Source organism: Papilio machaon, chromosome 21 (genome assembly GCF_912999745.1).
Source record: "Papilio machaon chromosome 21, ilPapMach1.1, whole genome shotgun sequence".
NCBI lineage: Eukaryota > Metazoa > Arthropoda > Insecta > Lepidoptera > Papilionidae > Papilio > Papilio machaon.
The window spans coordinates 46406-72201 of record NC_060006.1 but is presented as its reverse complement, the minus strand read 5'-3'; the positions used below and the strand labels follow the sequence as shown (position 1 = coordinate 72201).

The window sequence follows — 25796 nt, the reverse complement described above, 5'->3', positions numbered from 1 at the left end:
GCCCTGCGCGGTGACCAGGGTGTCGTCGGCATAACAAAGAACTTCGACACCCCGGAGATTGGCACCGCGCAGAACCCAATCGTATCCGATGTTCCACAGGAGCGGCCCGAGGACCGACCCCTGTGGAACACCGCACGTCATGTCCCTGCGGACTACCTGGTCTCGGGCCGGATAAAATATGGCCCGGTCGACGAAGTAGTCCGCAAGGACTCGCCTGAGGTACCCCGGGACGCGGTGGTACCTCAGCGCCTCCGCGATTGTCGGCCAGGGGATCGTGTTGAAGGCGTTCGCGATGTCCAGCGACACCGCCAACAACACTCCCCCGTGGCCGACAACCTCCTCGACCCTGTCCCTGAGTCGGGTGATGGCGTCGATGGTGGACCGCCCGCGACGGAAGCCGAACTGGCCGCCGCTTAAATTGGGCCCAACCGCCTCCATGTGTGCGACGAGACGCGCAGCGAGCACTCGCTCGAACAGCTTGCACGCCTCGTCGAGCAACACGATGGGGCGGTAGGCCGACGGCGAGTCGGCCGGGCGCCCGGGCTTCCGGAGAAGCACGAGCTTACCCGTCTTCCACCGCCGCGGGACTCTTCCGGACGCCAAGCACTCCGACAACAGGGACAGCGTCTCCTCCTGAAGGACCGGCACGACTTGGGCGAGGGCGCGCCCAGGGACGCCGTCTGGACCCGGAGCGCGGTTCTTCAGCCTTAGCTTCAGAATCGCGGCTCCGAGCTCGGCCTCAGATACGGGCGGGATTTCCTCGCCCGATACGGCCGGCCACTCAGGATCCGGCGCCGCCATCCTCGGCGGTACCCACTCCTCCCTTGCCGGGAAGAGGGAGCTGACCACCTGCTCTGTGAGGAGCGGGTCGAGAGACCTGGTTAGTGGGGGGGCCCATGGTCGGAGCTTTTGGCTCACGATCTTATATGGGCGCCCCCACGGATCACGGTTCAGGCTCTCGAGCCACTCCTTCCAGGCTTCCTCCTTGGCGGCCTTTATGGCCGAGGTCAGCGCCACACGAGCGGCCCGGTACGCGGCGAGCAGCAGCGCCTCTTGGTCCAGGTCCCTCCTGCTTCTTCTGCGGCTGCGGGTGTACGTGCGGCGTGCCACCTGACAAGCCGTACGAAGACCGGCCAGGTGAGGTCTCCACCAGTACACCCGCGTTCGCGGGAGGGCCGGACCTGCGCGTCGCATCGCCGCGTCGCAGACGCGAGTCAGTGCTCCAGCTAGTCGCTCGCACCTCGTGTCTACGTCCAGGCCGTTCAGCGTGCCATTGGCGCCCCACCTCTCCACAATGGCCGCCTCCTTGGCCAGCTCCGGGTCCAGGGTGGACACCTTCCACCGTGGGCCCTCTCCCGGCAAGGGACGGTCCGGCGTTACGGCCGGAGCGTCCGCGGGGCTGGAGACCATGTCGAACCGGATATACCGATGATCCGACAGAGTCTCCACCCCCTCCTCCACTCTCCACCTCCTCGTGCGGCGAGCCAGGGCAGGGCTAGCGAATGAAAGATCCACGATAGACCCGCCCCGACTGCGCACGCACGTCTGGGCCGCCCCCCTGTTCAGGAGGACGAGCCCCGTGGACACCGCCCAGTCCGCCAGTGTCTCCCCCCTGAGGTCTGTCACCGGAGAACCCCATGCACTCGATTTGGCGTTGAAGTCTCCAGCGACCACCACAGGGGTGGGGTGCACATCGGCCACAAGAGCGCCGACTTCAGCGAGCATCCGCTCAAAGTCGGCAAAACTCCTGCTCGGCGCGAAGTACACCCCGATCACTGCAATGCCGCCCAGCAACGCAAGAACCCAACCGCTACCCTTTGTTACACTTTCGAAGGGTGTGGGGCCCGTGCGTCGCCAGGCGACGATAGCCACCGAGCCGTCGCGGTCGCCCGCCCAATCATCGCGGGCGCGGACGTAGTACGGCTCGGCGACTATGGCTACATCGATCTTCCACTGCGCCGCGGTCTGGATCAATAAATCTTGGGCCGCGACGCAGTGGTTGACATTCGCCTGCAGGATCGAGACATTGGGGGCCATTATTAATGGGCGGTGTCCATCGCCTCCACATCAGCTGCAGCTGCAGCTGTAGACGACGAGGCGGGGGGTCCCTGATTGCCCCCGCTTGTCTTTTTCTTGCCACCTTTGGTAGGGAGCCGGTTCATCGCTGGACACTTCTTGTGTCCCAGACGATGACCGGCCTCCACGCCCTCCGAAGCACAGATTGCGCAGGAGGGCTCTTCCTCGCACGACGCGGCCTTATGGCCCGGCTGGCCACACCGAAAGCATAGCGCGCTGCGGTCGACGCCGCAGTCGCACTGCACCCCTAGGTGGCCGGGGACCAGGCAGCGGTAACACCGCTGCGGCCGCGCCTCCAGGAGGGTTGCCCTCACCGTCGACCAGCCGACCGTGAACCGGCCGGCGTCGACGATCTTCTTGGCCGCCAGGACGGGGCATTTCACCCACACGGTGCCCTGGCGGCCAGGTGGGCGATTTATAACGCCCACCTTTACACCTTCGGGAGGGCAACCCCCCAACTTCGCCACTTGCGCCGCCACCGCCTGGCTGGTGGCCGCATCGCCCAGACCGGAGATGCGTATCTCAGCGCAGAGCTCCGGCCGGGAGACGCGGGCCACGTCACCGATGGTCGCCCGCAGCTTGGCCGCCAGTTCATCGGCCTTTTGGCCCTTGTCGGCGCCAGCCACCTCCAAGACTCGGCCGCCGGTTCTCGCCGTGCGGAACCTGAGCCCCTCTATGCCCAGGGTCGAGAGGTCGACAGACTTCTCGGCCTTGTCCAGGACGGCCTCGTAGGTCGTCATGGACCCCTCGGGTAATGTTATGACGACTGCTGCCGTTTTAGGAGCACGCAGTCGCCGTCGGGGGGCCCTCTTCCTCTTCTTCTTGGAGGCGGCGGGCGCCGCGGGGGCCGACGCCGCCGGCTTCGGGGCCTTCGCCTTCCGCGCCACCACGTTCCAGGCCTCTTCGGGTTGGGGCTGGGGAGCGGGGGGCGCCGGCTCTGGCTTGCGGGCGGCCTCGGCCTCGCGGGCAGCCAGGCTCTTCTTGCCCTTGCCCTTACCCTTTTTCGCCGCCGCGGCATACGTCGCAGCGGGGACTGGGGTCGGGGCGGGCATCGGCTCTACGGCCGGGGCGGGCACTGGCTCTACGGCCGGGGCGGGGGCAGCGCGCTTCGCCTCGCGACGAGTGCTGGTCGCTCCTGCGTTGGCGGCGGCGGCGGCGGCATTATGTGCGTCCGCAGCCAGCGGAGGGCGCAGCCTCGGCTCGGGCAGCAGGCGGTCGCCAATTCCCGCGATCCGGGAGTCTACCATAAATAAGATCTCCTCCCGGGTCATCTGCGGGGGGGCAGCCGCCTGCCGCTTTACCGCCTCCAGCTCCGCCCTCATAGCGGCCAGCTCGGCCTGCAGGTGAGCGACCTCCTGCGACTCAGTGCGGGACCGAAGCGCTCGCACCGCGTCGCCGATGGTCGACACCGCCTCGCGGACGCTGGCGATGTGCTGGCACTTCATCTTGGCCGATTTCTTGGCGACGCTGGCAATTACGTCCAGCGCCGCCTCGACCGTGCCAGCGAGGTCCTCAGCGGAGTGCTCGCCGGACGCCGCCTCTCCCGGACCTTCGGGCATCGCCGCCCTGGCCCGGGCTCGCAGCACCCGGCTCCTCTCCGCGACCTGCGCCGCCAGCTCCGCCTCCGCCTGCAGCTCTATCTCCCGCTCCCTTTGAGCGTTGAGCTCCGCCTTTGCTCGGGCCAGGCCGGCGTACGCCCCCGTTGTTACGGGGCGTCCGCGGCCTCTCTTTTGCGGCGCCGTTGTTCTGGCGCCTGCCCATCCCTCCTCCGGCGTCAGCGATCGCTTTCGCCAAAATCGGCTGGGTGGGGAGCGCGATCTCGAGCGCATGCCCTCACCCCCGATTGCCTCTAATGAGGCGCAGCTGCCGCTGTCCGTATCGGACAGCTGCCTCCTCTCCAGGATCATGGGCGAGTCGCACCGAGAGAGCGACACCCGCAACTCCCGGACGGCCACACCCGCGGCCCTGTTCCCGCCTTCAACTGCTTCCACATCGTTGTGCGTCTCTTCTGTCCTTTGTGCCTTGCCATAGTCGTCGTTTGTGTTTTTGTTTTGGTTTTCCATATATAGATCCCACGAGTGTGGGGGAAAGGAAGCTCCAGTCAGGCAGAGCCCCCTGTACCCAGACCGGGCGTATATACTGCGGAGGGCCGCCGGTGTCCGCAGGTTTTAACGACTTCGCTGTCGGGTTTTTATTGACTGATCCTTGTCTTGGGCCGGCCAATTAAGGCAAGCCCCCTGTCCCGGCGACGCCGCTAGACATGATCAACTGACACGTCTGACCGGGACAGGTTGCCCGACGTTGTCCCGAAGGACATCCCCCTGAGTGCGGGTTAGCACACCCAGGGGAACCGCCGCGCCGCGGAATACTCCCGCCGAAACTACGTCCGAAGACCGCTGTCCAACAGGACCGACAATGGGGAGAACACCGCTCCCAAGCCGACTAAGCCGGCGACGACGCCGGTCTGCACCAGTTCACCAGTCGACTCTGAAAACAGAGCCAAACCGTGCACTGAGCAGACCCGGCAACTCGCGGGGCGCTCTTAAAAGAGCGCCTCGCCGCGGACCTTGAAGGTCCGCCATCCCACGACCCCTCCATGGGTCAGCTGGCCGGATATTGGTCAGCGGCAGATGACTTCCCTCCCCCCGTAGAGGAAAAGGAACCCATCTGCCGCCGTCCAGGGTGCACCGGACCAACCGCTTCCATTCCCCCAGGACTTGTCCCAGAGCAATCCAAGCGGCGGCCCAACGTGGAGGTTTCCGACCCTAGCACCCCTAGGTAGGTAGGTAGGTAGGTAGGTAGGTAGGTAGGTTAGGTTAGGTTAGGTTAGGTTAGGTTAGGTTAGGTTAGGTTCCCCACCAACCACGGACCTGCTCGGTTGTCCGAGTGGGCGGAGAGGTGAACTCCGACGTGGCGCGTCCCCGGGTGGTGGATAGGGGAACGCCCCGGCATATTGCTGGGGTAGGGCTTTTTTCGCCCCGCGAACCAAACACCAACAAACCCGTAAGTCCGCACTCAGCGGAAACGGGGGCTCTGCGCCTAGCGTGGGGCCGCGAGGAAGAAAACCTCTATAAAAAATTACCCTGGTGGCAACACCACACTTGGCGCCCACTGGTCTTTATGATCGGTGGACGCCAAGTAAACCGTAAGTCCGCACTGAGCGGAAACGGGGGCTCTGCGCACTGAGCGTGGGGCCGCGAGGAAGAAAACCTCTATAAAAAATTACCCTGAGGAGGAGGTGGATGTTCCGTAGGGCTATACCGGATAGGGCCACCCATACCGGGCAGGCCTGCGGAACATCGGCGAGGGCGTGCGGCAACACGTTAAAAGGCAGTGGACTTCGGTCGGAGTATGGCGGCCTTCAAGGCCGCGCTTCATGGCTAGGGGACCTCACCCTGTAGTACAAAGGCGGCTTCCGGTGTCCGACAACGCCGGACAAAAATGAAATGGCAGACTCCAAAACAGAATTACCCCAGGAGGGTACCGCTGGCTACGCCAGCGGAGAATCCCTCCCAGAGGTCAACCTGACCTCTGGCCGGCCCTCGTATTCTGGGGGGGCCAAAGACTGCCAACCAATGACCTCGGCGCTAACAATGGACAATGATGCAAGTGATATGGATTCGACGGCTGGAAGAGTAGGGGATGACAAGGAGAGCGACTTGGAGCTAGTCTCAATGTCGGAAACCTCTGACTCGGACAGCACACTGGAGGGCTTCCCTGACGGCAGGAAGGCGTGCACGAGCACGACGCGGAAGAAAAACAGCAGTTCCGCGGCCCCCAAAATTACTCTCAAGTTCCCAATTGGGACAGTGAGCAAGGGGAAGAAGAGGGCACTCAAAGGCGATGAAGCGGCGACCCCGGTTGCCGTGAAAGTGTCTACGGCGGCAAGAGGACGCCCCAGAAGAGCAGGGGCTCACACCACCTACTTGCAGGAGGCAAGAGTACATATGGCGGAGGAGGGGGAGAGTGGAGCAAGCGGCCTGAACCCCCCCCCCTACCGGCCTCCTTGCCTCCCGCCCAGAGACTCTTCGGAGCCAAGGTGCTCCCAGCCGGAGGCCGCTACTATCGAGGCCCTGGCCGCAAAAGCCCTCCTGAATGTGGCCGCCATTCAGGGGGAGGTTAAAAAGAGCGGCCACATTAAGGGCACGGTCCTGGGCCAGATAAACCGGGCCACAAAGGGGGTGATTGAGGCGGTGGAGGAGCTCCGCTCAATCACCCCCCAAGAGGAGCAACGCCGACTCCGCGCGGAAAACGCCAGATTGGCGAGGGAAGTAGAACTCATCCGCGCGGAGTTAAAAGCGTTCAAGGAAGCGTACTCGGAGTCGCAGAAAAAAGCGGCCGCGACTCCGAGGGAGACTCCTCTGGCCCGGGAGGAGAGTGTGGAAACCGTGCTCAGGGGCGCCCTCGAGGAGATGAGGCGCGACCTTCTAGAGTCCGTAGGCGGGATGGTTAACGCCCGCCTAGGAGACCTAGAAACGCGCCTCCCCCCTGAGCCGGTGGTCAGGCCGCCTCTCCAGGCGGACAGGAACCACCCGCCGCCGCCGCGCCCTGTGGCCCGGCCCAATTTAGTGGCTGGTGCCACCAAAACTGTGGAGGTACGACCGGCCCAGGCCCCTGTGGCCAAAGCCGGTCCAGCACCGAAATCAAAGCGGAAGATCAGCAAGACCGGACCGGCCGCCCCTCCCCCCCCTCCACCTGCTGGCGGAAGAGGGAGCGCAGAGACGGCCACAAAGGCCAAAGCCGGAGCCACCAAACCCGCCCCCCAAACACCCGGGGGCGAGGAAACACCATGGGCCAAAGTGGTCGGCCGAAAGGCCGCCAAAAAGAAGAAGGCTCCGGCTAGGGCCCCACCCGCTGCACAGGCTCAACCTGTAAGAGCGCAGCGGGTTGCCCCCCCCCCTAAAGCGGTAAAGATCGTGGCCCCCAAGACGGCGGCTATCACCGTCACTCTCAAACCGGGGGCCACGATCACAAGCGCCGAAGGGCAGATCGCCGAGGCCAAATACACAGATGTATTGGCCAAGGCCAAGGCGGCGATCTGCCTTAGGGACCTCGGCTTGGAGACGGTCAAAGTACGGACGAGTATGACCGGCTCCAAGCTGATGGAGGTGGGGGGGAGCACCCCAGAAGAGACGGCCGACCGCCTGGCCGCCGAATTGACACGCGTCATTGGCGGCTGGGCGGACATCGCGCGCCCGTCCAAGCTCGCGGACCTCCGGGTCTCGGGTTTGGACGAGACGATAACGCGCGAGGAGGTGGCAGCCAAATTGGCTACAGTCGGGGGCTGCCACCCCGAGGCCGTCAAAGTGGGCCTAATCAGGCCCAGCTTCTGGGGTGGGGGGTCCACCCTGGTGAAATGTCCGGCGGCGGCGGCGAAAACTGTCACTCAGATAGGGAAGGTGGCCATAGGGTGGAGTATGGCCACCGTCACCGCGGTAAGGGCCCGGCCGCTGCGCTGCTTTAAGTGCATGCAGCTGGGCCACACCCGGGCCCTATGCCCGTCGGAAGCGGAGGATGGTCGCCTCTGCTTCCGATGTGGCCAAGAGGGCCACAAGAGGGCGGCGTGCGAGGCGCCTGTCAACTGCGCCGTGTGCAAAAGGACAGGCTGCCCGCACGCCCACGTAATGGGGGGAGCTAAATGCACCCCCCCCACCATGAGGGGGAAGGCCCGCTCCACCGGCCCTCCCCCTGCGCCAAGAGCGCAGCCGCCGTCCGGGCCGCAGCAACCGCCCGAAGAGGAACGTATGCAGGTGTCATAAATGCCCAGACACCTGCATACAGAGTTCCTGCAGACCAACGCCAACCACTCCGCCCGCGCACAGGACCTGCTCATGCAGGCCCTGGCGGAGTGGAGAATTGCCGTTGCGGTCGTGGCCGAGCCCTACCTCATCCCTTCCCAGCCTCATTGGGTCGGGGACACGGAGGGCTCGGTCGGAATGGTGGCGCCGCCAACGGGCCCGCAAATCCTCTCTCTCAGGGAGAGGGGCGCGGGTTACGTGGCGGCAAACTGGGGAGAGGTAGTGCTCATCGGAGTCTACTTCTCCCCGAACAGGAGCCTCTCACAATTTGAGAGGTTCCTGGATGGCCTGGAGCTGGTGGTGCGGAGGGCATTGCCAGCCCAGGTCATCGTGATGGGGGACCTCAATGCTAAGTGCGCGGCTTGGGGATCCCCCATCACCGACGTCAAGGGGGCGCATCTTCGGGATTGGGCCCTCACTATTGGCCTGGTCCCGGAGAACCGGGGCAGCGCCTTCACATGTGTGCGCGCCCGGGGTGGCTCAGTCGTCGACGTGACGTTTGCCACCCCCAGCATCGGCGCGCGCATCTCGTGTTGGCGCGTCCTGGAGGATGTGGAGACCCTGTCAGATCACCTGTACATCAGGTTCAGGGTCTCCACAGCGCCCCCTGGGCGTCAAACCCGCACGGCGGGCGGCAGGGGCGTCTTCCCTAGGTGGCAGCTGTCACGTCTCGATGAAGACCTGGCAGAGGAGGCTGCTATCGTTTGTTCGTGGGCCTCCGACCCCCCTCAATCCCTGGGGGTCGGAGAAAGGGCTGCCAGGTTCCGTCGGGACTTGACAGCTGTATGTGACTCGGCAATGCCTAGAGCTCGACGCCCCACGCCCCGAGAGGGGGTGTACTGGTGGTCGCGGGACCTCGCGGCCCTGCGTGCCACCAGCAACGCCGCCCGCCGTGCTCTCTCCCGGTGCCGAAGACGTCGGCACCGGGAACCGGGCGAGCTGGAGCGCCTTCACGCCGAAATGCGGTCGGCCAAGAAGGCGCTCCAAGCCGCCATAGGGGCCGCCAAGGATGCTGCATACTCGGAATTCTTGGCGGCCCTAGACGCGGACCCGTGGGGGCGCCCGTACCGGATGGTACGGGCCAAATTCAAAACGGCGCCCCCCACGGAGGCCATGGAGCCGGCCGTCCTCAGCGCGGTGGTAGAGGGGCTATTCCCAGACAGCCCCCCATTCGAGCCACCGCGCATGTCGCAACAGAGGGCTGACGACGAGGACGACGCCGCCGTCCCTAATCCTCCTCTGATAACCGAGGAGGAAATGCTAGGGGCGGCCCGCCGGCTCCAAGGCCCGCGGAAGGCCCCGGGACCGGATGGGGTTCCGGGGAAGGTTCTCCCCATCGCACTGAGGCACCTCGGGGACCGCCTACGCTGCCTCTTCAACGATTGTCTGGCAGCGGGGCACTTCCCTGAGGTGTGGAAGGAGGGGCGGCTGGTCCTTATAAGGAAAGAAGGCCGCCCCGCGGACTCTCCGTCGGGATACCGCCCGCTGGTGATGCTGGATGAGGCCGGGAAGCTGCTAGAGCGAGTTATAGCTGCCCGGATCATCCAGCATCTAGCGAGGGATGGGCCGCAGCTTTCGGTGAACCAATTCGGGTTCCGGTCAGGACGATCCACCTTGGACGCCCTGGCCGCCCTGAAGAAGTTCACCGACGAAGCGGCCCAAAAGGGGCAGGGAGCCATGGCGGTGTCATTAGACATCGCCAATGCCTTCGGCTCCCTCCCCTTTGCGGTAATAGAGGAGGCGCTCCGGTACCACGGAGTGCCCCTCTACCTGCGGAGAGTCGTAGGACACTACCTGCAAGGGCGGGTAGTGTCCTACATGGGGAGAACCGGCAGAGAGGAAAGGCGGATGGCCTCCGGTGTTCCACAGGGGTCCGTGCTAGGGCCCCTGCTATGGAACATCGGGTATGACTGGGCCATCCGCGGAGAGGTGCTGTCCCGGATGGCGGTCATCTGCTACGCAGACGACACGCTGGTAGCCGTCCGGGACACCACCTGGAGCCGGCTCGTGAGAAGGGCTGAGGCCGGAGCCACATTGTTGACCCGGAGGATCGAGGCACTAGGCCTCCGAGTGGCCCTCAGTAAGACCGAGGCCCTCTGTTTTAAAGGGCCTCGGTGGAGGGTACCTGCGGGGGCCACCCTCCGGGTCAACGGAGAGGAAGTCCGGGTCAAGGCCCGGATAAAATATCTGGGTCTTGTCCTCGACGGGGGTTGGCGCTTCGGCGATCACTTCCGAGCGCTGACCCCCCGGCTTGTGGGCGCGGCCTCAGCCCTAGCGAGGCTCCTCCCCAACCTCAGCGGTCCGGGTGTACATGCGAGGATGCTGTACACCACGGTCGTCAAGAGTATGGCCCTGTACGGTGCACCGATATGGGCTCGCGCCCTTAATGCACCGAACAGGGCCCTCCTCCGCAGGCCGCAACGCATTGTTGCGGCGCGTGCGTGCCGGGCCTACCGAACGGTAGGCCACGCGGCGGCCTGCGTTTTGGCCGGCACCCCTCCGTGGGAGATCGAGGCGGGAGTGCTGGGCGAAGCCTACTGGGCGCGGGCTAGACAAAGAGCTCGGGGCGAAGCCCCGGTTCCCGAGGAGCTCTCCCGCGCCCGGGAGGCGAGGAGAAGGACGACCGTGGAGCTGTGGGCGAGAGGCCTAGCGCACGCCAAATATGGCGTGCGCACCATAGAGGCCATACGCCCGCAGCTCCCGGAGTGGTGTGGGAGGAGCCACGGCTCCCTCACCTTCCGACTGACACAGGTGCTGTCCGGGCATGGTTGTTTTGGACGGTACCTGTGTCGGATCGGAAGGGAGGTGACGATGCGCTGCCACGAGTGCGGCGCCAGCGAGGATACGGCGCAGCACACACTCGAAGTGTGCTGCGCCTGGAATGATGAGCGCCGCACTCTGGTGGCGGCGATAGGCGGCGACCTCTCACTTCCCGGCGTCGTACGCGCCATGTTGGGAAGTGAGAGGTCTTGGAACGCGGTCTCCTCCTTCTGTGAATTAGTCATGTCGCAGAAGGAGGAGAGGGAGCGGGAGCGCGAAGGGGATCCCCTAGCGCCCCCGCTCCGGCAGAGAAGAGTGGGGAGGAGGAGGCGGCAATTCGCTGCTGCCCTTCTCCCCACGCCTTAAATTTTGAGGGCCCGTAGCGGTCAAACGCAGGCGGGGTCACGGAAGTAAGCTAACGCGTTTCCCGTGGCCCCGCCGTAACGCGTGAGAGGGCAGTCTGGTTTTAGTGGGTATTCCGGTCGCCTTGTCTTTCTTCTGCGGCCGGCGAGTCCCACACTCCCCTACGCCATTGCACAGCCCGGCGTAGGGGGTGCGTAAATGCATTTCCAGACTATAAAAAAAAAAAAAAAAAAAAAAAAAAAAAAAAAAAAAAAAAAAAAAAAAAAAAAAAAAAAAAAAAAAAAAAAAAAAAAAAAAAAAAAAAAAGGTTCCCCACCAACGGTTCCCGCCTTGTCGTGGCGGTGGGGCTCTAGTAACCGTGGCTGCCTCCCACGGTGAAGCTAAGAGGAACCAGGGTCGGCCTAGCGTGCAGGACCGGCTGTCTTGGGCCGGACTGGGCTGGTCTAGCGTGCAGGGCCGACCCACCCGGAGGAGGCTGCCAGAGGCGGACTGTGGGGTCCGCTTCGGAGCATGCCTGGAGGTGGGGCCGCGGGGGGTGCGGGTGGGTACTGGTTTATCCTGCCCCCTGCAGCCCTCGTGGCCGGATGTGTATGGTGGGGCCGCGGAGGGGTACTGGCATACCCAGCCCCTCCGCGGCCCGTAGGGTCAACGGCGGGGCCCGACATCGGACCCGCCGATGGTGGCTGGGGAGGCGGGGGTAAAACCTCGTCTCTCCGGCTTCCATAGCCCCGTGGTGGCAGGTTCGGGGGGACCTGTCACCCGCTTCGAAGGGCAAGGAGGATGGCGCGTATCGTTCCGGCGCGCCTCCCCTAAAGGATGGATGGTGGGTTCACCCACCCCAGTGGTGGAGCCGCTTCGGCGGCTAGCGCAGACGGGGCCGCGGAGGAGTGCGAAAGCGTGCCCGTAGCCCCGTCACCAATGCGCAGGAGGAACAGAGGTGGTTTAGCGGGTATGCTCCCACTAGGGGAGAGAATCTCGCATAACTTCGTGTCCCCCCCGGGGCATGTCGTATGCATAAAGCATTCCCCTCTTTAAAAAAAAAAAAAAAAAAAAAAAAAAAAAAAAAAAAAAAAAAAAAAAAAAAAGGTTAGGTTAGGTTAGGTTAGGTTTTTTTTTTTTTTTTTTTTTTTTTTTTTTTTTTTTTTTTTTTTTTTTTTTTTTTTTTTTTTTTTCCGTAATCCCCCGACATATTTATGGGTCGGAGACTTTATTAACTTTATTTTGTTACAATTTATTAAATAATTCCAATATGTGTAAATTTAAATTTATTACTATGTAATGGTGCAAACATTGTTGCAATGTGCGGCTTCACTCTGAGTATGAGGACATACTCTCAAGGAAGCCGCACTGGTACTTGGCCGTTTTTGCCACAGTGTTTGCACCATTAACTTACAATTTCCAAATATAATGTAAGACCCTATTAGCTTTAAAAATATATTCTTGCTTTTTTCAGTTTTCCGCTGGATGGCTGCTATGTTCCTTTTCGCTCGCTTGGTTGAGAAGATGGTAATTACATTTTTTATTTTTCTTTCATTAGTGCTGCTGACTTTGCCTTTATTAGGTTTAATTCCGGTAAATTTTCCCGGATCCGGGAAAGGTATGGACGACGCGGTCCATAAGAGGCCGCCCTCCGTTTGTGGTTGGTGGCATAGGTAGGCACGCCACCCCTCTTTTATTACTTTTTTATTTTCCCTATTTTCGTTCACTCCTCTCTCAGTCCGTTGTCCTCTCCATTTAATACTGCTTTTGGTGTCCGTAGCACTTCTGATTCCATTTTTTCTCTCCGGAACCAAAAGCGGCGTTGATGACGCAGACCATGCAAGGCTGCTCTCCGCAAGTGTTTGGCGGCATAGATAAGCATGCCGCCCCACATTTGTTACGTTTTTGTTTCCCTTGTTTTCTCCAACGCCGCTTTCGGGCCATTGATAGTCCAGGTAAGTACTGTTTGTGGTGCCCCTAACATGTCCGATTTTGTTGTCTGTCTCGGGAGCCGAAGACAATGTGGGTGACGCTGACCATACGAGGCCGCTCTCCGTAAGTGCTTGGTGGCATAGATAAGCATGCCACCCCACATTTACTACGTTCTTGTATACTTTCTTTTCCTCCACATCGCCTTCGGACCGTTGACTCGTCACATAGTTTTTGTCATATATGGCTTCGGTATTCTCCTCCGGAGCCGTTGTCGGTGCGAATGTCGCGAACCATATAAGGTCGCTCTCCACGAGTGCTTGGTGGCATAGATCAGCATGCCACCCCGCATTTGTGACCTTTTTGTGTAATTTTTTCAGTTTCGCACCGCTTTCGGTCCTTTGGATTTTCCCGTCGCTTTTACTCCATGGGCCTTGATTGCTCGGGACAACTTCAGCAATACGTGATGGCGGTTCGCGCTATTGCATCCCATCTTCTCCGTACTGGACATTCCTGATCGAAGACGTTGTGATCAAGTTTGTCCATCCCTTCACGACTGCAGTGGAAACATTCCGGTTTCTTCCCCATTTTATATGCTTCGCAGTTTGCCTTCTTATGCGCAAGGTCTCCGCAGTGACTGCATAATTCTAGTTCTGATTTACACAGTCGTTGCGGGTGCCCATACTCGAGGCAGATCGAGCACTGCACGAGAGGCGATTGATCCTCAACGCGCACTCTCTGCAGGTCGATCCGCACTCTACCCTCCTCGGTCATTTTCCTCCATAATTGTGGGGGCACTCGCAGGACTATGTGTCGGGTGTGGAGATTTCTTGTTCTTTTCTTGTAGGCAATTTCAATTTCCTCTATCCCCTCTATATCTTTCATCATTTCCTTATTTTGGTTCTTAAGTGCAGCTAGTATTTCTTCATCCGTATTGTAATTAAAAACATCTTTGAGTATTACTAGGGGATTCTTGTTTTTAATATCCTTCACCTCTAGATGTTCCTCTGCCTTTTTTAATCTTTTCTTTAAAATATTCCTTTCTTCTTCTGTCTCACACCCAACAATCACCTTTCTGTCCTTAGCCTTCCTTATTTTGTCCACGCGTACTCCTCCATCTCTGGCATTAACTACTTTTCTTATTCTATTTAATACTTCCTCTCCTGTCTCCGTTTCGTCCTTGGAAGTTACCACAACAGAGTGTAAAGTTTTCTGTTGCGGTATCTTTAGTCCTCGTGTCACTGCGTTGGCATATGTATAATTTTGTTTATGAGCTACTTTTTGTTCTTCCAATGCGTGTTTTAAATCGTTAATTTTTTCATTGCTTTGTTGTAGTAGCTCAGCTTGCTTTTCCATTTTTTCAATTAGGATTTTTCCAAATTTTTCAATTTTATCCATTTCCCGCTCTTTTTCAATTTCTGGTTCTAGTCTCTTCTCTGCTTTCTTTTTTCCTCCTTCGTTCTCTCCTTTACCCTGTAATTCTTCTTCTAGTTCCTTAATTATTTTATACAGGATGTCTATGGCTAGAGAGACTTCATTTTTAATTTCAGTCTTAATGTTTCGTGACTGTGACAGGTGTACTTTCGCCTTACTCACCCACGACTTAGCCTCTGCAGCTCTACTCCGATATCTCGGGGAGCTGTCGGAGGGCTCTTTGTTTATATTTAGCTTGATGTTTAGTTTTTTGTGAGCTTCTTTAACTAAATTTCCTTTTTCTTTTCCAGGAGGAGTGGATTTATCTGCGGGGGCCATTTTGGAAGTTCCCGGTCTATCCATGTCTGGGGAAGGAGCCCTGTCAGCCCTCTTTTCTGGCGTGCGAATGCCGAACATGGTCGGGGGATCGTGTCAATATATTAGACTTAAAAACAATGTCAATAAAATTTTAAAAATAAATAATAAAAAATTTAAAATACAATTTTGTTTTGTTTAAAAACTCTTAAAATTTTACAAGCTAAGGGGCAATAGGCCCTGTCAATAAACTTACTCTAGTATTGTGGGCAATAACCCTTACAATACACTAACTTATATCTAAATTAACTATTTGGCAAAAGCGCCTGTCATAAAATAATAGTTAAAACTTAAATCTAATATTGGTGGCAAAAGCCAGGTCAATATAGTAGTCGGACACTCGACTTTGTTAAATTAAGTTACTGCCAGTTCCAAGAGTTGCGCCTATGAAATAATAAATAAAATTAAAATTAAAAATAAAATAAAAATTTAAAAATAAAAATAAAAATAAAATAAAATAAAACTAAAAGTAAAAATTTTAAAAACAAATTTTAGATTCTAAAAATTAAAATAAAATAGAAATATTAATGAATTAAGTTTAAATTAAAATTAAAATTTCAAATTGTAAAAATTTGAAATTTTATAATATTAGTTAAACTAAATTAATAAGTTTAACTTAAGACTGATTCTACTGAAAAGTTAAAAAAAATTTTTAATAAAATGAAAATAAAATAAAATAATTAAATTTTTAAAACCTTTAAAATTTTCTAAAATTTTTAAAACCAAAATTCCAATTAAAACTTATTTCTAGATTTAACTCTATCAACTACGCAGTATATCACAGTTTGCCTTAGTCTATATGCACAAAAGTAGCAATTATAATAATAATAATACAAGTAAAATAATATATTAAAAGTAAACCATAAAAGATAAAACAATAAAAACAGTCTATTTACAATATGACTAAGACGTCAAGTCGATGTCCTATTAATTAATTGTTTATTTTCCCACGAGCAGGTGCGCCGGTTCTCACGCTAATTACCCCGTGGGAAAAAAATGTCTCGGCGCCGGCGTGTGAAAGAATGTTGGCGCCGGCCGGCACGCGCAGGAATGTTGGCGCCGCCGTGGGAGTAATGACGCCGGCGTGCGAGCGGTGCAGGTGCGCGATGACGCAACTTGTTTACGTTTTAACTTTGTCGATTTACGTAATTCGATTTTCAAAATGACCTGATTAAAACGTCACTTTTTCACTTAGTTTTTTCACTGATATTGTTTATTTGTCTCTAAAAATAAGTTTAAAACAATAAAAACTACACTTATTCTACACTTAGTGTTCCTAATTAACACTTAAAGTTTTTCTGAATTTAGTCCTTTTTTAAAAACGTAACCGCACCGTTATTACTAAGCCGAAAAATCCAAATGGGGTGTCACTGTGTTCGTCTTGAACCGTTCTATCTTGTGAATAAATAAAAACTATATGTCACAGATCTTACTAGCGAGTTATGATTTTTTGAAAATCTGTCAAATTTTGGCCCCACTTTCTCGTCTCGTAGCTTCGCAGCTGGTTGTCCGATTTTGATTCTGAAAGCAGCTCCTTGTTCGGCTCGTCAAGGGCTTTCGAATGAGGTATGTCACGCCCCTCTCACCAACCGGGATCTTGGACCTCGTGTCCACGTGCTTTTTGTATTGTAAGGTTTTTGTGGTCTTTTCGGACCAGAAAAATTCCAAAAACCACTCAAAAACCTAGGTCTTGACGAGGCCTATCCGGTGGTAATTTAAAAAATATATGTCCTCGATCTTATTTCGATGGCGGGAATTTTTGAAGTTAAAATTTTTAACAATTTTTGTTTTTTCCGTCTATATCTTCTCTGTTCCTCGCCTGATCACCAAGATATTGGCACCGTTGCACTCGTGTGATTTTTCCGCATCCAACGATATATCGCACTGGTATGTTTGCGAAAATTATCCCACAACTTTGGATTTTTACACTTTTTTCACTCGCGGAGCAACTTTTTTTTACCACTCTGAGCGCGTGGTGGTGCCAGGGCGGGCGGCGCGTGACGGGTTAGGTTAGGTTAGGTTAGGTTAGGTTAGGTTAGGTTAGGTTAGGTTAGGTTAGGTTAGGTTAGGTTAGGTTAGGTTAGGTTAGGTTAGGTTAGGTTAGGTTAGGTTAGGTTAGGTTAGGTCCACGGACCTGCTCGGTTGTCCGAGTGGGCGGAGAGGTGAACTCCGACGTGGCGCGTCCCCGGGTGGTGGATAGGGGAACGCCCCGGCCTTCTGCCGGGGTAGGGCTTCGGCCCCGCGAACCAAACACTGGTAGGTTAGTTAGGGTAAGGTAGGTTAGTTAGGATAAGTAGGTTAGCTAGGTTAGGCTGCGGGTCCCTCGTGGGCCTGCAGAAGAGAGGGCGGCGCTCGCCACAAGGCGAGCGTCTATTAGGTTAGTTAGGATTAGTTAGTTAGGGCTAGGTTAAGTAGATTAGGGTGAGGGGTTGGGATTGGTGGCTGGGCCCGCCACCTCGCTCTGCCTGGATTACATACTTAAGTATGGGGCGACCGGGGTCGCCGGCTCACCACACCGGCCGCAGCCCCCCAGCGGGCCCACTTGTGGGCTCGCAAACGAGGGCGGCGTCTCGCCGCAAGGCGAGCGCCTTTTGTCCGGGACGGCGCGACCACTAGGACCCGACCTCTTTGGTCGAGGGTCGCGGCCGCCGGACTTAGGTTAGTTTAGAGTAGGCTAGGTTTAAGGTAGTTAAGTTAGCTAAGTTAGGTTAGGGTGTGGGCCCACTTGTGGGTCCGCATATGAGAGGGCGGCGAACCCAAACCGAGTAACTGCCCTTTTCAGGGCAGCGAAAAGGGAGGGCAAGCCTAATGTGGAGGGTGGCGCGACCCATTAGGGGCGTGGCCGCCGGTCGGGACGTGGGAGCACGACCTCGGTAACACTCTGTTATACGATGGCGTGTGATCCTGCGTCCCCACGCGTAATCCCGGTGGCTCAACATCTTCACTGGGACCGCGGGCCCCTGTCTTGATCAAGACGGGGGCCAAGAGGTGGGTCTCTATAAACCCTGGCGGCACCAGCGGGGGAGGCGGGGATTCCGAACCTGCATTGCACGGTGTCGTCTTGAGGAGCGCCTAAGGGCGCAGCACCCCTTCGGGGGTGCAGAGAGGGCCCTTCCCGGGGCGGTCAGTGGGGCGTCGCGGTGGCAAGCTCACGCGATCCCGTGGCGCCCCACACTATGGCCATGAGGGAACAAGGAGGTTTAGTGGGTATGCTCCCATTCGGGGAGAGAATCTCACATAACTCGCGTGTCTTCCCCGAGGCACGGAGTATGCATTAAGCATTCCTCCTTGTATAAAAAAAAAAAAAAAAAAAGGTTAGGTTAGGTTAGGTTAGGTTAGGTTAGGTTAGGTTAGGTTAGGTTAGGTTAGGTTAGGTTAGGTTAGGTTAGGTTAGGTTAGGTTAGGTTCCACGGACCTGCTCGGTTGTCCGAGTGGGCGGAGAGGAGTACTCCGACGTGGCGCGTCCCCGGGTGGTGGATAGGGGAACGCCCCGGCTTCGGCTGGGGTAGGGCTTCGGCCCCGCGAACCAAACTCTAGGGTCGGTCATCGTGTTGGGTGTTGCACATGACCGACCCACCTGGAGAGGGCCGTCAGTGGTGGGTCACAGCAGTGACTCCGCCCTGACCATGCCCAACCGGGGTCGCACCGGCAGATGCGACGTGGTGGGGCCGCGGGGGGTGTGGGTGGGTACTGGTTTATCCTGCCCATCTTACAGCCCTCGTGGCCGGATGTGGGGTGAGGTCGTGGGGGCTGTGGGTGGGTACTGGTTTACCATGCCCCCTGCGGCCCTCATGGCCAGATGTGGTGATGGATGGATGTGTGATGGAGAGGCCGAGGGGGGATACTGGTTTTCCAGTCCCCTCTGCGGCACGTAGAGTAGGGTAGAGGGCGGGACCGGTTGGCCCCGCCGGTGGGGGCTGGGGTGGTAGGACACAAAAGATCCTGCCTCTCTGGCTTTCACCACTTAGGGAGAGGCGCTTCGGCGTCAGACGCGCGGCCCGAGCTTTGGTTATGGCTCAGCTGGTACAAAGCTCGGGTCATTGCGTTAAGGTGGGCATGAGGGTTTTTAGTGGGTATGGCTGAACGACTGTAGGCGAGTCCCACACTCCCTGCGCCATTGCACTGCCCGGCGCAGGGGTACGGAAGTGTATTTTCCCTCGTTACAAAAAAAAAAAAAAAGGTTAGGTTAGGTTCCACGGACCTGCTCGGTTGTCCGAGTGGGCGGAGAGGTGAACTCCGACGTGGCGCGTCCCCGGGTGGTGGATAGGGGAACGCCCCGGCATATTGCTGGGGTAGGGCTTTTTTCGCCCCGCGAACCAAACACCAACAAACCCGTAAATCCGCACCCAGCGGAAACGGGGGCTCTGCGCACTGAGCGCGGGGCCGCGAGGAAGAAAACCTCTATAAAAAATTACCCTGGTGGCAACACCACACTTGGCGCCCACTGGTCTTTATGATCGGTGGACGCCAAGTAAACCGTAAGTCCGCACTGAGCGGAAACGGGGGCTCTGCGCACTGAGCGTGGGGCCGCGAGGAAGAAAACCTCTATAAAAAATTACCCTGAGGAGGAGGTGGATGTTCCGTAGGGCTACACCGGACAGGGCCACCCATACCGGGCAGGCCTGCGGAACATCGACGAGGGCGTGCGGCATCACGTTAAAAGGCAGCGGACTTCGGTCGGAGTATGGCGGCCTCCAAGGCCGCGCGTCATGACTGGGGGACCTCACCCTGCTCAACAAAGGCGGCTTCCGGTGTCCGACAACGCCGGACCACCAATGACCATGGCAGACTCGAAAAATGTATTACCCCAGGAGGGTACCGCTGGCTACGCCAGCGGAGAATCCCTCCCAGAGGTCACTCTGACCTCTGGCCGGCCCACGTATTCTGGGGGGGCCAAAGGATGCCACACGACCACTGCAAGAATATTGACAACGATTGCGAGCGACTTGGATTTGTTGAAAAAGGAAAGACGGGAAGCGTCGAGAGAGAGAGGGCCAAAGACTGGCAAAAACCCGACGGAGGAGGACGACACTAGCGACGCTGAGCTAGTGTCTGTATCCGAAGTGTCCGGAATGTCGGGACTGTCTGGGCTATCCTCAGACTCGGACAGCACAGTTGAGGGCACAAAAGACCTGGCGGAGACGAGTAAGACCGCCCCCACAGCCCCGAGACTCGCCCTCAAATTTGCGGCAAAGATGCCAAAGAAGAGGGCGCTAAAAGATGACGGAGCGGCGGCCCCGGTCGCCACCAAGGTGTCCACGGCGGCAAGAGGCCGCCCTAGACGCCCAGGGGCTCATGCCGCCTATCTGCAGGAGGCGAGAGCGCACATGGCGGAGGAGGGGGAGAGTGGAGCAAGCGGCTCGAACCCCCCCCCCTACCGGCCTCCTTGCCTCCTGCCCAGAGACTCTTCGGAGCCAAGGTGCTCCCAGCCGGAGGCCGCTACTATCGAGGCCCTGGCTGCAAAAGCCCTCCTGAATGTGGCCGCCATTCAGGGGGAGGTTAAAAAGAGCGGCCACATTAAGGGCACGGTCCTGGGCCAGATAAACCGGGCCACAAAGGGGGTGATTGAGGCGGTGGAGGAGCTCCGCTCAATCACCCCCCAAGAGGAACAACGCAGACTCCGCGCGGAGAACGCCAGACTGGCGAGAGAAGTCGAACTCATCCGCGCGGAGTTAAAAGCGTTCAAGGAGGCATACTCGGAGTCGCAGAGGAAAGCGGCCGCGACTCCGAGGGAGACTCCTCCGGCCCGGGAGGAGAGCGTGGAAACCGTGCTCAGGGGCGCCCTTGAGGAAATGAGGCGCGACCTTCTAGAGTCCGTAGGCGGGATGGTCAATGCCCGCCTAGGAGACCTAGAAACGCGTCTCCCCCCTGAGCCGGTGGTCAGACCGCCTCTCCAGGCGGACAGGCACCACCCGCCGCCGCCGCGCCCTGTGGCCCGGCCCAATTTAGTGGCTAGTGCCACCAAAACCGTGGAGGTTCGACCGGCCCAGGCCCCTGTGGCCAAAGCCGGTCCAGCACCGAAACCGAAGCGGAAAATCAGCAAGACCGGACCGGCCGCCCCTCCCCCCCCTCCACCTGCTGGCGGAGGAGGGAGCGCAGAGACGGCCACAAAGGCCAAAGCCGGAGCCACCAAACCCGCCCCCCAAACACCCGGGGGCGAGGAAACACCATGGGCCAAAGTGGTCGGCCGAAAGGCCGCCAAAAAGAAGAAGAAGGCTCCGGCTAGGGCCCCACCCGCTGCACAGGCTCAGCCTGTAAGAGCGCAGCGGGTTGCCCCCCCCCCTAAAGCGGTAAAGATCGTGGCCCCCAAAACGGCGGCTATCACCGTCACCCTCAAACCGGGGGCCACGATCACGACAGCGGAAGGTCAGGTCGCTGAGGCCAAATATACAGATGTATTGGCCAAGGCCAAGGCGGCGATCTGCCTTAGGGACCTCGGCTTGGAGACGGTCAAGGTGCGTACCAGCATGACCGGCTCCAAGCTGATGGAGGTGGGGGGGAGCACCCCAGAAGAGACGGCCGACCGCCTGGCCGCCGAATTGACACGCGTCATTGGCGGCTGGGCGGACATCGCGCGTCCGTCCAAGCTCGCAGACCTTCGGGTCTCGGGTTTGGACGAGACGATAACGTGCGAGGAGGTGGCAGCCAAACTGGCTACAATCGGAGGCTGCCACCCCGAGGCCGTCAAAGTGGGCCTAATCAGGCCCAGCTTCTGGGGTGGGGGGTCCACCCTAGTGAGATGTCCGGCAGCGGCGGCAAAAGCCGTCGCTCAGATAGGAAAGGTGGCCATAGGGTGGAGTATGGCCACCGTCACCGCGGTAAGGGCCCGGCCGCTGCGCTGTTTTAAGTGCATGCAGCTGGGCCACACCCGGGCCCTATGCCCGTCGGAAGCGGAGGATGGTCGCCTCTGCTTCCGATGTGGCCAAGAGGGCCACAAGAGGGCTGCGTGCGAGGCGCCTGTCCACTGCGCCGTGTGCAAAAGGACAGGCTGCCCGCACGCCCACGTCATGGGGGGGACTAAATGCACCCCCCCCACCATAAGGGGGAAGGCCCGCTCCACCGGCCCTCCCCCTGCGCCAAGAGCGCAGCCGCCGTCCGGGCCGCATCAACCGCCCGAAGAGGAACGTATGCAGGTGTCATAAATGCCCAGACACCTGCATACGGAGTTCCTGCAGACCAACGCCAACCACTCCGCCCGCGCACAGGACCTGCTCATGCAGGCCCTGGCGGAGTGGAAAATTGCCGTTGCTGTCGTGGCCGAGCCCTACCTCATCCCTTCCCAGCCTCATTGGGTCGGGGACACGGAGGGCTCGGTCGGAATGGTGGCGCCGCCAACGGGCCCGCAAATCCTCTCTCTCAGAGAGAGGGGTGCGGGTTACGTGGCGGCAAACTGGGGAGAAGTAGTGCTCATCGGAGTCTACTTCTCCCCGAACAGGAGCCTCTCGCAATTTGAGAGGTTCCTGGATGGCCTGGAGCTGGTGGTGCGGAGGGCATTGCCAGCCCAGGTCATCGTGATGGGGGACCTCAATGCTAAGTGCGCGGCTTGGGGATCCCCCATCACCGACGTCAAGGGGGCGCACCTTCGGGACTGGGCCCTCACTATTGGCCTGGTCCCGGAGAACCGGGGCAGCGCCTTCACATGTGTGCGCGCACGGGGTGGCTCAGTCGTCGACGTGACGTTTGCCACCCCCAATATCGGCGCGCGCATCTCGTGTTGGCGCGTCCTGGAGGATGTGGAGACCCTGTCAGATCACCTGTACATCAGGTTCAGGGTCTCCACAGCGCCCCCTGGGCGTCAAACCCGCACGGCGGGCGGCAGGGGCGTCTTCCCTAGGTGGCAGCTGTCACGTCTCGACGAAGACCTGGCAGAGGAGGCCGCTATCGTTTGTTCGTGGGCCTCCGACCCCCCTCAATCCCTGGGGGTCGGAGAAAGGGCTGCCAGGTTCCGTCGGGACTTGACAGCTGTATGCGACTCAGCAATGCCTAGGGCTCGACGCCTCACGCCCCGAGAGGGGGTGTACTGGTGGTCGCGGGACCTCGCGGCCCTGCGTGCCACCAGCAACGCTGCCCGCCGTGCACTCTCCCGGTGCCGAAGACGTCGGCATCGGGAGCCGGGCGAGCTGGAGCGCCTTCACGCCGAAATGCGTTCGGCCAAGAAGGCGCTCCAAGCCGCCATAGGGGCCGCCAAGGACGCTGCATACTCGGAGTTCTTGGCGGCCCTGGACGCGGACCCGTGGGGGCGCCCGTACCGGATGGTACGGGCCAAATTCAAAACGGCGCCCCCCACGGAGGCCATGGAGCCGGCCGTCCTCAGCGCGGTGGTAGAGGGGCTATTTCCAGACAGCCCCCCATTCGAGCCACCGCGCATGTCGCAACAGAGGACTGACGACGAGGACGACGCCGCCGTCCCTAATCCTCCTCCGATAACCGAGGAGGAAATGCTAGGGGCGGCCCGCCGGCTCCAAGGCCCGCGGAAGGCCCCGGGACCGGATGGGGTTCCGGGGAAGGTTCTCCCCATCGCATTGAGGCACCTTGGGGACCGCCTCCGCTGCCTCTTCGACGATTGTCTGGCAGCGGGGCATTTCCCTGAGGTGTGGAAGGAGGGGCGGCTGGTCCTTATAAGGAAAGAAGGCCGCCCCGCGGACTCTCCGTCGGGATACCGCCCGCTGGTGATGCTGGATGAGGCCGGGAAGCTGCTAGAGCGAGTCATAGCTGCCCGGATCATCCAGCATCTAGAGAGGGATGGGCCGCAGCTTTCGGTGAACCAATTCGGGTTCCGGTCAGGACGATCCACCTTGGACGCCCTGGCCGCCCTGAAGAAGTTCACCGACGAAGCGGCCCAAAAGGGGCAGGGAGCCATGGCGGTGTCATTAGACATCGCCAACGCCTTCGGCTCCCTCCCCTTTGCGGTAATAGAGGAGGCGCTCCGATATCACGGAGTGCCCCTCTACCTGCGGAGAGTCGTGGGACACTACCTGCAAGGGCGGGTGGTGTCCTACATGGGGAGAACCGGGAGAGAGGAAAGGCGGATGGCCTCCGGTGTTCCACAGGGGTCTGTACTAGGGCCCCTGTTATGGAACATCGGGTATGACTGGGCCATCCGCGGAGAGGTGCTGTCCCGGATGGCGGTCATCTGCTACGCAGATGACACGCTGGTAGCCGTCCGGGACACCACCTGGAGCCGTCTTGTGAGAAGGGCTGAGGCCGGAGCCACATTATTGACCCGGAGGATCGAGGCACTAGGCCTCCGAGTGGCCCTCAGTAAGACCGAGGCCCTCTGTTTTAAAGGGCCTCGGTGGAGGGTACCTGCGGGGGCCACCCTCCGGGTCAACGGAGAGGAAGTCGGGGTCAAGGCCCGGATAAAATATTTGGGTCTTGTCCTCGACGGGGGTTGGCGCTTCGGTGACCACTTTCGAGCGCTGACCCCCCGGCTTGTGGGCGCGGCCTCAGCCCTGGCGAGGCTCCTCCCTAACCTCAGCGGTCCGGGTGTACATGCGAGGATGCTGTACACCACGGTCGTCAAAAGTATGGCCCTGTACGGTGCACCGATATGGGCTCGCGCCCTTAATGCACCGAACAGGGCCCTCCTCCGCAGGCCGCAACGCATTGTTGCGGCGCGTGCGTGCCGGGCCTACCGAACGGTAGGCCACGCGGCGGCCTGCGTTTTGGCCGGCACCCCTCCGTGGGAGATCGAGGCGGGAGTGCTGGCCGAAGCCTACTGGGCGCGGGCTAGACAAAGAGCTCGGGGCGAAGCCCCGGTCCCCGAGGAGCTCTCCCGCGCCCGGGAGGCGAGGAGAAGGACGACCGTGGAGCTGTGGGCGAGAGGCCTAGCGCACGCCAAATATGGCGTGCGCACCATAGAGGCCATACGCCCGCAGCTCCCGGAGTGGTGTGGGAGGAGCCACGGCTCCCTCACCTTCCGACTGACACAGGTGCTGTCCGGGCATGGTTGTTTCGGACGGTACCTGTGTCGGATCGGAAGGGAGGTGACGATGCGCTGCCACGAGTGCGGCGCCAGCGAGGATACGGCGCAGCACACACTCGAAACGTGCTGCGCCTGGAATGATGAGCGCCGCACTCTGGTGGCGGCGATAGGCGGCGACCTCTCACTTCCCGGCGTCGTACACGCCATGTTGGGAAGTGAGAGGTCTTGGAACGCGGTCTCCTCCTTCTGCGAAACAGTCATGTCGCAGAAGGAGGAGAGGGAGCGGGAGCGCGAAGGGGATCCCCTAGCGCCCCCGCTCCGGCAGAGAAGAGTGGGGAGAAGGAGGCGGCAATTTGCCGCTGCTGCCCTTCTCCCCACGCCTTAGATTTTGAGGGCCCGTAGCGGCCAAACGCAGGCGGGGTCACGGAAGTAAGCTAACGCGTTCCCCGTGGCCCCGCCGTAACGCGTGAGAGGGCAGTCTGGTTTTAGTGGGTATTCCGGTCGCCTTGTCTTTATCTTCTGCGGCCGGCGAGTCCCACACTCCCCTACGCCATTGCACAGCCCGGCGTAGGGGGTGCGTAAATGCATTTCCAGACTATAAAAAAAAAAAAAAAAAAAAAAAAAAAAAAAGGTTAGGTTAGGTTCCACGGCCACGGACCTGCTCGGTTGTCCGAGTGGGCGGAGAGGTGAACTCCGACGTGGCGCGTCCCCGGGTGGTGGATAGGGGAACGCCCCGGCATATTGCTGGGGTAGGGCTTTTTTCGCCCCGCGAACCAAACACCAAAACCCGTAAATCCGCACCCAGCGGAAACGGGGGCTCTGCGCACTGAGCGTGGGGCCGCGAGGAAGAAAACCTCTATAAAAAATTACCCTGGTGGCAACACCACACTTGGCGCCCACTGGTCTTTATGATCGGTGGACGCCAAGTAAACCGTAAGTCCGCACTGAGCGGAAACGGGGGCTCTGCGCACTGAGCGTGGGGCCGCGAGGAAGAAAACCTCTATAAAAAATTACCCTGAGGAGGAGGAGGATGTTCCGTAGGGCTATACCGGATAGGGCCACCCATACCGGGCAGGCCTGCGGAACATCGGCGAGGGCGTGCGGCATCACGTAAAAAGGCAGTGGACTTCGGTCGGAGTATGGCGGCCTCCAAGGCCGCGCGTCATGATTGGGGGACC

General features: G+C 59.0%; 2 protein-coding genes across 2 annotated transcripts; both read left to right on the top strand.

The window, feature by feature from the left end:
- Positions 1-5522: 5522 nt before the first annotated feature.
- Positions 5523-7835, top strand: LOC123722204 (caskin-1-like). Its single transcript, XM_045683301.1, has one exon. The coding sequence runs from the start codon at positions 5523-5525 to the stop codon at positions 7833-7835; it is 2313 nt and encodes a 770-aa protein (XP_045539257.1).
- An 11567-nt stretch (positions 7836-19402) lies between these two features.
- Positions 19403-21835, top strand: LOC123722203 (actin cytoskeleton-regulatory complex protein PAN1-like). Its single transcript, XM_045683300.1, has one exon. It carries the CDS (start codon positions 19403-19405, stop codon positions 21833-21835), a length of 2433 nt encoding a protein of 810 aa, XP_045539256.1.
- The last annotated feature ends 3961 nt before the right edge of the window (positions 21836-25796 follow it).